The 17,457-nt window shown below is 34.0% G+C and overlaps 1 protein-coding gene and 1 pseudogene across 1 annotated transcript; one reads left to right on the forward strand and one right to left on the reverse strand.

Moving 5' to 3' along the window:
* Positions 1-6,497: 6,497 nt before the first annotated feature.
* LOC143574603 (protein DEEPER ROOTING 1-like) lies at positions 6,498-7,639 on the forward strand (annotated as a pseudogene).
* A 5,207-nt stretch (positions 7,640-12,846) lies between these two features.
* LOC143574610 (GDSL esterase/lipase 5-like) lies at positions 12,847-14,866 on the reverse strand. The gene is made up of 4 exons (XM_077059191.1): positions 14,635-14,866; positions 14,409-14,533; positions 13,176-13,674; positions 12,847-13,095 (listed from the first exon to the last, which is right to left on the reverse strand). Exons 1-4 carry the CDS (start codon positions 14,858-14,860, stop codon positions 12,884-12,886), a joined length of 1,062 nt encoding a protein of 353 aa, XP_076915306.1. The 5' UTR covers positions 14,861-14,866; the 3' UTR covers positions 12,847-12,883.
* Between the last annotated feature and the right edge of the window lie 2,591 nt (positions 14,867-17,457).

Genomic DNA, 17,457 nt, shown 5'->3' on the forward strand with positions numbered 1-17,457 from the left:
AATAATGTGCTGCCTACGTTTACTCTTTAATTTCCTTTCTCATTTATATATGAAAATTTTAAAAAGATTTTATGTATGTTTTGATATAAACTGTGAAAAATCAAAAATATTTTGGATGCGTCTTCGCATAAACTTTTTAAAATCAAAAAAGATTTTAATTTTGCTTTATTTTCGATCATTGAGTTGGTAGAATTAATTATCAAAAGATTGTGTTCACTGGTTTTTATCAAAATCAACACCGGATCATTTGAAAGGTTAGAGATTGAAAAGATTGGGGTCAAGGACAATACGGTAATTTTTATGGGTTTACATGGTTAAAATACTTTCATTCGCTTACTTGAAATGAGTCCATACGCTTGGCTTGTCAGCGTATGTGTACTTATACGCCAAGCGAATGAACAACCCTTTTGTTTGGTTTGAAGGCCATACGCTAAGTAATCATCGTATGATCGCTTCTATGAGGCGAATGGATAACCATACGTGGACCTAGCTATGCGAATGGGTTATTGACCTATAAAGTAAGACTTTAAGTGAATACCATTTCATTCGCTTATTCCGTTCCTCACTAAGACCCTCTTGATACCCAACCTTTTTTAAAATTTCTTCTGAGATAATCATAGTTTTTGTGTTAATTTACCATCCTTGATCCATCATAAAGGTAATAAATCAATATTCATCATCAACAAATCAATTTTAAGGGGTTAATTTTAAATTTGAACATCAACCCTTAAATAGTACTTAAAATTGAATAATACATAAATTGAATCTTGCTAATAATTAAATTGAAGGCATGCAACTAGTTATCAATGATATTTCAATCATAATGAATTAACTTTGATTGATTTTAACAGGTTAATTGTGTTAATCACACATTTTAGGGTCTAATGACTGTATTTGAATGAGAATGTAGGGATTGCTGTCTTTGGTAGTGATACTGCTATTAAAGAAGGAGATCTTAGTCCTTTCGCCTGATAGATAAGTTCTTTCGCTTATGATTAAAGTGTACTAAGGCCATACGCTTATATTTCCAGCGTATGAGATGATTTTGTTTTGATATAATCAAATGGGGAAGTATCAGCGCATGAATGAGTATTGTACTAGGCGAATGGACATGGTCATCAGATGAATGACCATGCTAAGCGAATGAACATTCATTTGTTTGGTATTTAAGCTAATATATCCATTCGCTTGATATATCTCAAGCAAATAAGAACATTTTGGTCCTTCTGCTTGATACGAAATCTTTCTAATGATTTGCATGCTATCAGATATGGTAGAACAGACAGCGAACGTTGACCCAGTTGCACCACAAGCGGAGAATGTTGAACCTCAAGCTTAGGAACAAGTTATTGAAGAGCTAGTATGTAATCCTAATCACAACATGGTTGCAATTCTGGGATTCAATTATGCTGATCAAGAAAGTGTGCTAGAATTATCTCCTTTCTTAGACGGTCAAGAATTTATCGTGCTATTTCAACAAACTTGTCAGTGCTCTACAGTATTATTCGCCCATTTTGGAATACTGCAGCAGATGGTCCAGCAACCAACAACATTAAAGCAACTATTCAAAACAAGGAGATTGTGATTGCTGTACAGACGATTCGAGAGTGTTTGGTGTTTCATGATGAGACATTGACGCTTATTGTTTTGATGTTGATCTGATCAAGGGGGTAATTTGGACGATGCTCAATACAACAAGGCTTTTCTATGTCCATCATACAAGTATTTAATGCATGTCTTAATTCATTGCCTTGGCGGAATATGGGCTGGTTTTGATAAATGAAGAGATCTACTACAATCAGTTATGGCAGCTTTCATTCTCAACAAGCCTTTCAACTTCTCTGAGATGATTTTCTTTCATATGCAAGAGAATTGTACAATAAAGAAGGATAAGTTTTGATGTATCCTCGATTCTTGCAAAACATCATCAACAGGTGGTTACCTGATTTGCCGAAAGATGTGAACAATCAACCTGACATTATCAAGATCAATGTTATGAATGCTGATACTATGAAAAGAATGTTGTCTTATCCTGGTAAAACTGAAGAAGAAAGACCAAGAATGAAGAGATTGTTTGGTCATCTAGCAAGTGCAGATTATGTTGAACCTCCTAATGATATATGGAAACATTATCATTCAGGGGGAATAATGCAAACGAAGAGTATTGTGTATATGAAGAGCGTGTGGTTAATATTACATGTTTTAACAGTTTTGTTGAAAAGTGAAATACAAAAAATGATTTTGATATAATTTATTGTCATCCTAAATTGCAATTAAACTAGGAAAGATGAATACGAGATAAGAAACAAGCAAACACATTTAGATTTGAATTTAATAGCACTATGTATAACCTAACTTAATTAATCACACGAGTAAGCTACAAAGACATAGGATTTTCTTAATGCACCTACATATTGAACAAAAATGGAACTATGGAAGACTCATTTCTTGGCTACCATCTTTAGGTTTTATTTAATTAAAAAAAATGGTAAAATTTCGTGGCGATATACAGGCATATTACCAACGGTTTCCTAGCGGGATATCCAATCTGAGATCTTATCCTAAGAATCACCGACTGACAAACCCATCACACTTGTTCAATAACAAACTATTGAAAACTTTGGGCGAGATTGTTATTATCAGAAATCTTATCCTAAGTATTGTCCATTGCCCAACCAATGTTTTGAGTTTAACAAACATCGGTGGTCGTTGGATTGGTAATCTCGCATTGACAATCTCAAATTTGTGGATAGTACCATTGTTGATTCATCGATGACTACTGAAGGATAACTTACGGGTATATTAAGTTTTTATTGTATCCAGTGGGATCCATTTGTGATTTCCAATGGATATATTTATCTTTCATTATTTAGATTAGTATTGTTTAGTGGGATCCGTAAGTGATCACCGACAAATCATACCCGTCGAAAAGTATCATCGGTGATACTCCTTAGAGTTATCATTCCAGCATTGTGGACATGAATATGTAGGCTGGCTGTATTTGTTGGCCCAAGAACACTGGCTTCATTTCCTCTTTGGATGAAAGGTAAAGTAGTAAAATGACCTTGGTGGTACTGATTACATTTTAAGATGAATCTCGAGGAAAGTACAATTTCCAAATAGATGGATCGAGGATGCAGTCATGCATGACGTGCAACAAAACCATGTCTACATGCATTCTATAATCAATTTATATACCCACGGTATTATTCAAAACTACTCTTACTTTAGACTAGAGGTGCACAAATCGGGTTCACCTTGAAAACCCGAACCGGTTCGGAACCGGTTTTTTTCACACCGGGTAGAAAATGAAACCGGTTCCAGTCAAGAACCGGTTCGGTTCCCGACCCGAACCGATGCCCAGAAATGCAAACTTTTAGGAACCGGGTAGGGTTGGAACCGGACCGGTTATTACGTAAAAACCGGTTCCACCGGTTTTTTTTGAAATTCAAACAATATAGCCGTTAGAAACCGATTCCAACGGCTATATAGCCGTTTTTGACCGTTGGAACCGGTTTTATTACTATATTTAGCCATTTTTCATTCTATAAATACCAATGTATGAGTGTGTACTTGTTAAATCACTTCCAAAACTATAAAACACACTCCAAAACACAATTAAGCTTAAACCGACAACAAATGGCAACTAATGACGACGTTGTTATGGTGATCGAAACAACAAGATGCCCCGATATATTACCGTTGGAACCGGTTACAACGGCTCTATTCTCTCTCAAAAACCGGTTCCAACGGCTATATTACCGTTGGAACCGGTTCCAACGGCTATTTTGTGTCTCAAAAACCGGTTCCAACGGCTATATTACCGTTGGAACCGGTTCCAACGGCTAATTTGACCAATGTTTGACTAATAAAAAAAAACCCGCCGGAACCGGTTTTTTCGGGTAGGAACCGAACCGGTTACAATTAAGAACCGGGTAGGAACCGGGTTGGAACCGATGGGGACATACAAATAGGAGAACCGGGTACGATTTTCGGGTACAAAAATACCCAAACCGGGTATTGGGCCAACCGGGTAGGAACTGGAACCGGTTCCGGTTCGGTTCCACCAGTTAGGTTCCGAAACCGGTTTTTTTGTGCACCTCTACTTTAGACCACCATATCATATCACTCACTAGTCCACCACAAAGTTAAAACTCAGATTTTAGATCTCATCAACTAATTATGTATACAAGGCAACAGATTTAATTTGCATTTCAACTGCATGCTTTCATCGTCACTTAACGAAATCATCATCATCATCATCATCATCATCGTACTCAGTATATCCCACCAATAGCAAAGCTATGGTAGGGTCTGAGGAGGGTAAGATGTGTATGGTAATCTGTTTAACAATGTTTCTTACAGTTCTTAACGTAGATATACTATTTATAATGTGTTTCCTTTTTTTACTTGCCTACGTATTTGTATTAGACTATTATCAATGACGTCAACATATATTTCAACATAAACATATAAGTCTATTGTTATTAGTGCGTTTCAAAGTTTTCAAATACCTAAACATATGTAGGTATACACACCAAGTACCCACATATGTGTCAACTTCAATATATTTTTGCAGCCTATACATTTTTCAAGGGTTGCACATTTATAAAAAAAAGCATGTAATATGCACATGTGTAGATAATAAAAATGACGTTGTATATACATTTTTACACCTATGTAACGAAAATTGACATAAAAAATTCCTACATTAACAAACTTTTTATACATGTGGCTTTGATTACAAGGAATTTAACTGGCCTTAATTATATTATAATTTAAAATCCAAAATTATCCTTTGATAACAAAGTCAAACCCCAAAAAGTATTAAGTATATGTTCCGTAAAGTCAAGATCGAATATATATACATTATATTTTCTCCAAGAAGTTGGGGGCAGTTTAAGGTGGAAGCAAGAAGCGTAATGAAGGGAATATTATTTAATCTCTGATGATTAGGATTTAGGAGGTGGAGGGAGCAACAACGCTTGTTTAATGATAGTTAATTAAGGTTGTTAATTTCCATGCATCCTTAATTATATTATTAAATCTCTAAACAGAAGCTGCTGGACGTTTCTATTACGTGGCCTCCGCTTATCCATTCCATGCAGTATTATTATAATTAATCTCAGTCTTACTTTTGATAATTAAGGGATGGAAGTTAAAACACCTAATTCTAATGCGCGCTTATCTAATTAGTTAACTTAACTATGTACTTAAATAGTAAAATACTATAATGTGTATCTTAAGCAGTGACATCTGGAGCCATAAGGTTGCTTTAATCCATCAATCTGGGATCAATTAATGCTAAAATTTTAACAATTTGTTTCTAGTCATGGTAAAACTAAAACACACATGGTCATAGATAATAAGCCTACATATGATAGATACATGTACTTATATTCATATCTAACATTCTTAACAGGTTAAGAATGTTCAAAGGATCAAATTGAAAAAGAAGCATTGAATATAAGTAAGGCGGTCAATGCATGGTCTAAGTGTGGACCAATGTGCAAAGACTAGTCATCTCAAATAAAGCTCAAGAGTGCAAAATATAATGAGAAAAGTCGTAAATCAGTTAAATATGCCACGAATTTAATAACATATTGATTAAGATGAACGAATCAAATGATCAATTGAAATAATGTCATTCTTAAGTGATGAGGGTTCAAATTCTGTTGTGGCCGGCAAATGATGTAGATTTAAAAGTAGGTTTAGGAGTGTGTAAGTTAGTTTAATAAAAATAAAATCTAATGTGGTAACCCGTTGTTTGTTGGTCCGAACTTACAAAAATCATGTGTTAGAATTAGAATATTCACACATCATTTTCTAATCAACCATATCTTTATACTTTTGAGAAAAACAAATCAAGTTTTTTGTTTAATATAACAATCAATCTCATTTCCCAAGTGACTTTATTTGTTTCCTATATTTTATGAGTGTTTGCAAATGAAAGAACACAAATAAAATAATTTATTTAACTGAATAGGTATAGACAGAGAAATTTATTGAAAGGTAAACAAAATTTAAAAACAAATATGATCTTTTACTAAATTATATTAAGGGTACCAACAAACAAATTTGAGAAGTACCAAGGAATAAAAGAAATGTTAAGAAAAATCTTTCCCTTAGATTCACAATTGACCAATGTAGAATGAAGAAATGATAGCACACAAACCCATATTTGATCCAACGGAGTAAAAATAACGCACGTAGTCCACATTGTTTAGCATGTATTGTTACGAGGAAACATGGATGCATTATTATAATAGAAGAATGTCTTTATGCATCAGATCACATGCTATAAAAGAAGCCACATAAAATGAGATGGTAGAATAGAAGTCGTGTAGGAAGTTCAAATATCTAAAGAGTTTATTATTACTTACAAAACCTAAACTATTATTGGCTTCTAGGATCTGCTTCCGCCTAACCGATTTCGCCTTAAGCCTCGACCCATCACCGCCACCTGCTGCCTTACTTGTTACGTAACAACGACCATCATGAAGGTAAGATGTGGCGGTTGTCATGTGTCTTTAATGAAATGCTCTTTTTTGTATACTCATGAAATTATGTTTTATTGCAGCTTTTCGGTTGGATGCAAAATAAATTCAATAAGAACACAAATGTTGCTTCCTCTGCTCGTAAGTAACCTTATATTTTGGCACGAATTATTAATTCTAGTCTGTAATATAAGAATTTGCATGCAAAATGTAGATGGAAAGATTAAAAAAGAATGAAAATTTTTTATTGAATTTGAAATTGGAATTATGTTATGTTAGATCACATTAAGCAAGAACCTCTAAAAGAAGAGTTCAGTGATTGGCAACACGGGTTGTTGACGATCGGAACGTTTGGCAACAATGATCTACCAATTCAAAATGAAGAAATTCAAGAAGCGGAAACAGAAACAGAAACAAAAACAGAAACAGAAACAGAGACGGATCTTTCTGAATTCACACCCGAGGAAGTTGGAAAACTGCAGAAAGAGTTGACAAAACTCTTGACCAAGAAACAAGAAACACCTGCTGATCTCCCATTGGATAGATTTCTTAATTGCCCATCAAGCCTGGAGGTTGACCGTAGACTTCCAGTCAAAGTCAATGAAAATGACAATGATAAAGAAGAAGAAATTGACCAAAACAATTAGAGTTATTCTTGGTAGATGCAATGACCTTTGTAATAAGAAAGTAATCAGGAAAAAATCAATTTCTTTTCTTTTCAAGAAAATATTCGTATGCGGCAACGGGGTTCTATCAATTCCTAGTTTTCGTGATCCACTTCCTGAATCAAGATGGAAAAGGTAATCTACTAAATCCTTTTTTCTCTTTTTTTTTTCTATATTTATTTTCTAAAATTCTGATTATTGTTTATGATAATTGTAGTTACTAAGGGCTATGCTTAAGAACAAGATCAAACCTCATGCATCATCAGCAAAAAAGCAGTTGATTAAGGACATAAACAATGAAGAGAAAGTTACAGAAAATGAAAACGGGTCAAAATGGGTCAAAACTGATTCAGAATGTGAGCGTTACTTTTAATTCTAATTCCTGAAGAAAATAGACTTTATTGTTTACAAGTGAAAAAAAAAGGATATTGATGATTTGGTACAAATGTGTTTGCAGATATCGTTCTAGAGATATAAAACTTGTAAAGATGACAAAAGGTGTAATCCTTTCTTGCTGATGTTTGAGGTTTTGAAGGTGAACTTGCCTTGTTTTTTGTCTCAACTTCATTGACAAGAAGGATGAATGACCAACAGTTGAGATAACTAAGCAAAGGCTGATTGATTAACTTTTGTTTTTTCATGCTTGTATCAAATGCATGCTAATTAAGCTGTATTACATATATAATATTTTCATTCGTGCTATCTTTTGTTTCATGGTATCGATTTTGTATTTACATCCCTTTTCTCATTAACATAACCAGTTGTCATTTAGTTAGAATACAAGCCTTGACTAGTAGTTTGTATATATATGTTATATGAATAAAACTTGTTGATTATGCAGCATCATATGGCTTATTAATCAGACTTGGTACAACATATATATGTAACCCCATATGCATTTTTTATTCAAGTTCGTATGATTAAGGAATACCATATTAGGGTATATAAATAGATTCAAAGGAAACAATTATAATATTATCATTAAGAAAAAATAACAATAATAATAATTGAAGAATATCATTAGACATTGAGTATAGCAAGATTCAGAGTTTTCTATTTTTGTATTCATGTCATTAACTTCAATACATAGAAACTTGTGGTACTGGAAGCTGGTGGATGAATCTTTTCATCAATTTGGTACATTTATAACCATTTTTTTATGTTGTTTATTTTAAAATTGAGTCATTATGAAATTGTCAATGGTCCATCAATATAGGCAGGTGTGTTGGGTAGAAACAAACAACAGTTCTTTTTATGATAAACAATAAGTTTTTTACGTTTTACTTTCTTACTTGATTGCTTATGTAACCTGTAACAACTTATGTTTTACTTTTAAGAGTCACAGGAGACTTGGGGGTGAGCACAAGTCGGGTTACCCGAAAAAGACCAAACACCCTACTTGATAATTACCGACAACTGGACAGAGCCCGAGTTAATACAACCGAACAGAGCCCGAGTTAATAAAGAAAGAAAAAGCCAGCCCGATATAGCATCAAACAAAATACCGGCCCGTTAATGTTGTTCGTTTAATTATTTTTGTAAAACTTCAGATAAGCTGGAACAGAGTCATGCAAACCACGAGATCGAATGGGTGCGGATGAATATGAGAAAGATGAAGTTACTTGATTGCTTAATTGTTTATTCCATTAGTTCTTTGGTGTGGTTAAATTATTTTTTTTTAGTTCATTCTGCAATTTACTTTGCAATTTGGATCGTAAGCTTATCAAAAACTCCTATCTGGATCATTATTATTGTGTTTACATACACATTTATTCATATCAGTTCCACACTTCCTGTTTGGGATTTAAACTCCAATTTAGATCATTAATTTTTATGTTAACTGACATACGGTGTGTAAGCTACCAAATGTGTGCTAAGTTTACAATCTTATAACCAAATGTGAAATGTTTACAAGGCTGTTGAATCAAAATCTTTTCTGCGTTATAATTAGTATAATGGTATGTAAATACGTAAAAGAAAAAAAAACAAAACAATTTTCTGTTCAAAACTCACACAGACATTTTGTCGAGCATGTGGAGTGCATACGTTGAATACAATTGAATTTAGTGAGGTCAAAATTTGTTGAATTCAGAGAAATATCAAGTTTATGTATCACAATCAAATTCAATGATTCATGGTTACATGTAATCTTTGAAATGCAAAATCGAAAATAAATTACCTGAAAATGCAATGGATGGTAACACTGAAGCATCAAAGCATTCATCGGCATGTTAGAATCCATCCATCATTGGGTTGGGTTGTAGCCCAGGAGAGATGTCAGGATAGATTGCGAGTTGGGACGGGTTACAAGTAGAGACGAATTTCGGGCAGGCCGGGTTTCAAGTGGGTACTAGTTTCGGGCTGAGTCATGTTTCGAGTGGGACGAATTTCGGGTCAGGAAAGTTCGGAGTTGGACGAGTTTGGGTCAGAGCAATTTTGGGTCTAACCCGTCATGATGTGAAACCTGTCCCGACTTGAACCGAACCTGCTTCGACCCGAACCCGTTTTGACCCGAAATATGTGCCAAACCCGAATCCATCTCGATTGGAAACCTAATCCGATCCGAGCATGTTCCAACCCGAACCCGGTCCAATCCAAAACCCGTCCCAATCCGAAACTGTTTTGACCCATTACGACCCGGAACACGTGCCTACCCGAAACCCATGTCAGCCTGAAACGTGGGCCAACCTTAACCCGAACCAAAGTAACCCTTTTTGAAATCGCCCGAATCAACAAGTGTATCAATCAAACTCACTATGAAATTTTTTTAAGAATTCATTCCAAATCCAATTCAAAATGCAATTTAAATTCCTATTCAAATTCATTTTAAAAAATTACGTAAACCGAACACGCTCTTAGTAGGGATGGATGGGTCCGTAATAAAGGTAAAAGAAGAGGCAGTTTTTGTAAGAAAGTGATATTAGAGGGGCCTAGTATACCTAATATAAGCAGGTGAAAATATACACGCCCCTAGGGTTTCTCTATATATTTTTCTTCTTCACTTAATAATCAATCACGGCCGAGTAGTGATAATGGCGCAATCTAAAGCTTTGTCTGCAAAGGAGGCCGATGTACAGATGATGTTGTCTGCTGAAGTCCATCTCGGCACTAAGAACTGTGACTTCCAGATGGAACGTTACGTCTTCAAGCGCCGCAACGACGGTCGGTACCTACAGTTTCATCATCAAATTGTTACGTTTAATTTGTTATCTTTATTTCGTATTATCTGCTAATTGTACTGTTGAACTCAGTCTATAGGTATATATGTACGAATTTATCCTATTTTTTATACAATATTTTATTTTATTTAAACTATGTTGCTAACAATGCATTTGTTTTTATATTAAGTTAGCCGAAGGCTGTTTTTAATAATTTCATTTGGTATAAATTTATCCTATTTTTATTTATTATATATAGATTACTATTTTATGTAAACTACTTTGCTAACAATGTATTTGCTTTTATATTAATTTTGCCAAGGTATTTTTTCAAAATAATTTCATTTGGTATAAAATTATTTTGATTTTGAAAATTTAATACAACGGTGATGGTGATGTGAAAATGTAAGAATATTTCATATTTGTAGAGATGAAGTAGAAAATAAGGGTTTTGAAGGGTTAGCAGAAACGTTATGTACTGGACGCATTTGTTTGTATTATTTTTGTCTTTGTGATGCAAATCGTTTAAGGCCTTCTTAAATTTTTCTTAATCACTTTTCTTACGAAACCCAAATATACCTTTTTGAAGTAGGGATGGGCAAAATCGGTATTGGTACCGATTGGTACCGGTATCGGTACCGATTTGGTACTGTCGCTACTGATTCGGTACCAAAGTTTTGAGTTTTCGGGACCGGTACGGTACCGGTATTTTCCGAAATTTACCTTAAATACCGGTACCGAACCGAACATTTTCGTACCGGTACCAAAATGTTGCGATTTTCGGAATCGGGATTTTCGGTACCGGTACCGGTATGGTACCGAGCTCATCTATTTTGAAGTGTTTACCATCCTAAATCGAAGATGGTAGTCAAAATTTAAGTGAATGAAACCTTTATAAATGGAAAGGCACATAGATCCAAACACAAATTTTAGTTTCTTCTTGAATTTTTGGAATCCAAGCTCAAGCTATTAATACTCAATAGATTAATTAGCTGAATTTTATTCCAAAAAAATTGCATATATGCTTAACCAAATTAACCAAACATAAAACCGAATCATTTGCTAACAACTAAAATCTATAATCAAATTAGCCGAAAGTGTTTGGTTTTGGTTTTTTTGTTACAAAAAAATTCGGTTATGGTTCGGTTAAAAGTTAAGACGAACCCTTGCACACCCCTTTAGTGTAGTCCCAACAGTTGTAGGTCTGTTTTAGATAGACCCTCTCTCTGAGGTCCTTATGTTAAAAAGCATTTTGAGCATCAAGTTGACGAAGTGGCCATTGCTTTGTAACAGCGATAGGACCACTCGACTCGTTGTGGGCATGACTATAGGACTGAATGTTTCATTGAAGTCACATTAGGTTGTCGGCGAAAGCCTTCAGCAACAATGTGGTTACGCGAGCCTTATATTGTGTAACAACTCAATTCGATCTTCTTAATATATCCTTTACACCCGCTGTTTTAAGGATTCGACCTTGGACCCCTTCTCAAGTTGATCTTGTTAATATACCAAATTGAACTCTTAAGTGTGTGTAAGTGAAGGTCTAATTGTGTTTTTGTATATTCATAATTGTAATTAGGTAGCGTTTGGTATGCATGAATGGGAGGTGGAATGGAATGAACCTTTACGAAGGAATGAAGAAAAGTGTGTTTGGTTGGCTAAAGGAATGGAATCACCCATTACCTTGTCCATTTCATTCCCTCTAAAACACCCAAAATTCATTCCATTCACTCCCCTTGTTTTTTTTCATTCCATCCCCTCTTTCACCCTACTCATCTCCACCATCCTCCCACTATTACCATCGATCACAATCACCACCGCCACCCACCACCAACGCCATCTCCACCACCAACCCCACCCCCGCCGCCGCCACCGACCACCGTCGTCGCCTCCTATCACTGCCATCGCCGCCGACCACCACCGCCACATTAACCATCCACCACCTCCACCCACCATCACCGCAACCCACCCACCACCTCCCACTACCACCACTGCTAATACCCACCACTGCGCCTGCCGTTACCGCCAACCACCGCCACCACCATACCACCTGCCACCGCCAACTACCACCACTGACCACCGCCAACCACCATCATCAATCGCCTCCCACTCTCGCCACCTCCGTCCACCACCGCTCACCACCACTAGCGCCACTACCGCCACCATCACCACCGCTTACCTCCAATTTTATTTTATTCCCTCTTTTTTTTCCTGGCTAACAACATTAATTAATTATTCATTTCATTTCTAGTTTCCTAGATGATAACCAAACAAGACAATGGAATGGTAATGTTTCATTCCATTCTTTTGTTCATTCCATTCCCTCATCCATTCCATTACCTCATACCAAACAGACCCTTAAGGTTTTAGAAGGTGTAATATGCTTAAACTCATATTTACACAAATCTATCTCCGACATTTACTTATTACATTTATCATGTCTAATAATATGCACAATTTATTAATAGGTAATGCACCTTTTGGTATATATATTCCTTTGAATATGAACAAGTAACTAAAATGAAGTTTACAGGAAAATCTATATATTATTGTGAGATTCAATTCAATCAAAGAAAGTTTTGAGATTTTGTTGGTTCCACAGTTGATGGGCCATTTGATTGTACGCTCTTTCAGTAAGGTGATAAGAGTCCCAAAACACATACTCTTTAGGATCCTTACACACCTCATATTCTTTCAGAGGCCTTTTCCCTCCACAGCTGTATGTTCCTCTAAACCTCCCTGTCCCACAACAAGCTGTTTTCCCTTGTTTGTAACCTACACACACATATACATTAATTGTCACTCTCTAAAATTATTACATATATTTTTTTAAAATCAAGCATTTGTGTGTGTACCGTATTTGGATGGATGTTTTATCCTTTGCTGGATGCTGTGGTGGAAGTCATATAACAAATACCTAAACCCATGCAATTGTTTTGCTAATGTTTTCAATGACTTGGTCAGTGCTTGGTTATGTAATGTAGCTAGAAGTGAAGCTTGTTCTACACAACCACCCGAGTCATTTGGTGGATTGAGAATGATCCTGAGCCCGGGTGAACAACCTAGCGGCCCTACATTCAGAAATACGAATTTCCTAGCTCCTTGTTCATGCAACCGCTTGATGGCGATTGTTATGTTGCCAACGATGATTTGTACGAGTTGGGAGTTGGAGTTTGATGAGTTGAAATGGGTGGAGTTGGTTATTAAGTAGGGGCTCATGTAATCATTTGATCCAATGCTGAACATGTAGACAGCTTTTGACAATGTGTTGGTGGCCTTAGCATCACCATACATCTTCTTTAACCTCTTCTCTACTCTCTTGTGGTATATTAGTTGAGTTTGAAGACTTATTACCTGTAAGTAAATATCAACCTAAGTCTTGCTTTGGTAGTTTGGTATTGTAGTTACTTGAAAGGAATATAATAAATAATAATAATAATAATAATAATAATAATAATAATAATAATAATTTATAATTTATAATAATAATAATAATAATGTTGTAGTATTTTACATGGTCGCCTACTACTACTAGTATACTACTAAAAATGTGAAGGCCCCACCCCACCTATGTTTTTAGTGATGGAATTTAGCCTGCAACTGATCACATGCATTCATATGTGCAGTAACAACTACCCTTGTAATATGAGTTTACAAAAGCAATTAATTCATAAGCAAGAGTGCTATCTAGTTGCTTATTGTAACTTTTATAACATAGCTGTCTTTCTAAAATAAATTCATAAACAAGAAGATGGATATATGATGATCACATGCATCCATATATGCAGGATTTCAATTATCTTTTTAGATAACAAGAACATTCATAAACAAGAAGATGGATGATAGATATGAGTTAACAAAGCAATTAATTCATAGTAACTAAGATATATACATATAATTATATAAATGGTAGAGGTTAAGGGGTCAACTTCCAAAAAGTTGTCTGGTTGGTATGGTAATGCACCCGACCCAACATAATGATTAATGAGTGGTCTAAATGTTGAGTTAGAAAGCCAAATCTCCAAACAACTTTCCTTTTCACTAAACTAAACTAAGCATATCATGTAATTAATTAATTAATTCATTACCGATCCCTGGAATGTTTCAACGAGAGCTCCAGCGCCCGCGGACGCAAAGTTGGCACCGATCTTGTAGTACCTATAACTCCTGGGATCCAAATACGGTGGAATCAATGGCAGCTTTGCATACTCCACTATATAAATAATATGAACATGTTTTCATATTAAAAGACAATAATGCTAGCTAATATATTACCATTGAGAAATTATAAACCAATTCAGAAAATAAGCTTACATATGAAATCAGGAATGACACGACCATCCGAAAATCGACCTGTGGGGTAGTTAAAATATGTTCGGCCGTAGGGAGGGAAGTTAGCCTGGTCAAGGGTGGTAGTGTTGATGAAGTTGTTGTTTCCAGCATCAACGAAGGAGTCTCCGAAGACGAAGAGAGCGGTTCGAGCTGCGGCTGATGTAGATATTGTAATACAAAGGATGAAGAGGATGTAGAGGAGTGCCATTAGAGGTAAGAGGCCGGTGAATGAGGAAGAGGTTAGTTAAATGAATATGAATCTAATCACATGAGCAAAGCTTGGTGTTGACTAGTTATAAGCTATTTCTATTTTGAGAATTTGAAAGAAAATGTTATTATAATCTTGTTAAGTGTACGGTGCCTATTTCAATTCCACTTTAACAAAATATCTTTCTTTCAATGTCACCTTTAAATAATCAAATAACCCATTATTTTTCTTGGATTATTTTTCTTTCACATTTCATCTTTCATTTATGAGGAAAAGGTAATCCATGATATATATTATAATCTCGTTTTAGCTTCTAATTCGTTGGTATATAAAGAAGAAAAACCTATTCCAACATCAAATGATATTTTTGCGTGCTATAAAATTTTAACGAACTTTTGTGGGATGGTATCAAAGTTAGAAGCTACGACTAAATTGTTGAATCAGAAAGTATTGTGTAAGATGACTTCAAATTTATTAAGTTTTTTTCATCTTTAAAATTAAATTACCTGAGAGTTAAATACTAGGGTTGGTCACAAATCAAGTCAAACCGAACACAAGCTTGCTCATAGGGACTACTAAATTGTCAAGATAAATCAATTTCTAACATCAGGTCATAATGAAAATGATACTATATGAATTTCTATCTTCTTACCCAATACAAAATAAATATAGTTAGGTTTTATGTTTTTTATATTTAACCTATTAAATTAAACGTACTGTTTAAGCTTTACGAAAGTTATATAGGTTGAAGTTAAAATTAAAATGTAAAAATATATTTTTTAGGTTAAAGTTGTCTATCCGTTTACAACTTAATTATTAGTTTTTAAAAATAAATTAATACCCCTGTAGTGTTTACCAAGCTAAATTTTACTACTTTTGTAAATATTGATATGTAAATTTTCCTTTTTGGGTAAAGTAAAATAAAAGACCCAAAATAATATATAAACCTATTCAGTTCTTTTTGCATTGTCGCGATGTCAAATTACACGCACCGCACGCTATACCTTAGAATCTACCTATTCTAATAAAGTAAAATAATTGTAGACACTTGTCATCTTTTGGTTAATTCTCACAACTCTTTTCCCTCCAAAACTAAAATCTTAATTGGCACTAAAACAATAATTATTCACTTTCCTTTTACACTTATATTATATTATACATTTTTATAAAAATAAATATTAACATATTATTTTTACTATGGGGGTGTTTGGAATTTCTTATTTTACCTTCTTATAATTTTTCATTAAGTTAATAAGTTATAAAAGTGTAACTTATAGAACTTTTCCTCTCACAATATAAGCAATTCCAAACACCTTATTACTTTTTAAAAAGTTTCTAAGTTATAAGTTGGTGAAAATAAGCAATCTCAAACACCCCTTATATATTTCAAAATACTTGGTGAAATCAAAAAATCAACAACAAACCATTTTTGTCAAATATTGAAAAGAATATAATTTCAAATGTTATCATTAACATATTGTAATATATATATTATACATGTAGAAGATTGTAAAGGAAAACAAAACTCGAATATGCTTTCATTTTATAAAGTAATTTTTTAATCATTAAATTATAAATATATGCTTAAAAGTTGATCCATTCTTTTTAAAATCAATCCATTTATCTATTATTATTATTATTATAAATTGTCATATAAATTTATATATTATAAATAAATGCTTTAAATCTATCAAATTATTTTTCGGTAAATTTAGTAAACTATATATATGCTGAAATGTAAGGATAATATATATCAATCACTTTCAGACATAACAAAGTTTATCATATTTCATTTTTTAGTCTTTTTTATCAAAAGGTTGTTTCGGGTTTTTTGTGGAACCTAAATTTGATTTTTATGGGTCAAAAGTTGGTAAATAGATTGTTTGGTACAAGTTAACTTCATTTAGATCAAAATTTGTTACGAGTCAATAATGAGAAATCTGAGTATTTTTAAAATTTGATAATGCAAATTGATTTATCGTCAAATTTGTTACGGGTTCAAAATATTGACTTGAAAATGTCAAACGGATGAAAGTTGGAATTTTAAACATGATTCGGGTTTCAAATTTATTTTCAAGTGCATTTTTAAAAATAATCAAAAGGGGGTTCGGGATTTGGCAAATTGACTATTTTTCCCACGGCTATTAAAATTAAAGAAAAGAATGCGAACGCTTTCAACATGCCACCCCAGGCCTATCAATGTTTCTAACTTTTATCAAATTTGAAATATTTGTGTAAGCTTTAAGTTTTCCTTAAATAGTGATTAGAGCGTTGTATGGGAAGCATGTCATGAAAACTATGCTCAAATTAAGCAAAATATTCACAAAATTGAATGGGTAGCATGTTATTTTTTATGTTGTCATTATGATAAAGTTGAAAGGCCGTCTGGAACTTATCAAAATCCTTTTCATTGTGTAGCTCAGAAAAATATAGTTCTTAAAGAACATACGTCGCTACAATTTAATGTTCTCATTTCCTTCGATATGTGGTAAATTGATAAATAATCAATAAAGGTAACGCTTCTTCTGTATTTAGGCTGAGTGGTTAAACTTACTATTGTATGAAAAGTCTTATTCCCGAAATAGGTAGTTATACAT

Source organism: Bidens hawaiensis, unplaced genomic scaffold (genome assembly GCF_021521415.1).
Source record: "Bidens hawaiensis isolate Kalapana, Puna unplaced genomic scaffold, B.hawaiensis_p1.1 tig00027066_1, whole genome shotgun sequence".
NCBI classification, from domain to species: domain Eukaryota; kingdom Viridiplantae; phylum Streptophyta; class Magnoliopsida; order Asterales; family Asteraceae; genus Bidens; species Bidens hawaiensis.

Coding starts and splice junctions, on each gene's coding strand:
- LOC143574610 (XM_077059191.1), bottom strand. CDS start 14,860: ATGGCACTCCTCTACATCCTCTTCATCCTTTGTATTACAATATCTACA. Junction 13,675..14,408: donor TTGAAACATTCCAGGGATCG/GTAATGAATTAA, acceptor ATTTACTTACAG/GTAATAAGTCTTCAAACTCA. Junction 13,096..13,175: donor AAAACATCCATCCAAATACG/GTACACACACAA, acceptor ATGTGTGTGTAG/GTTACAAACAAGGGAAAACA.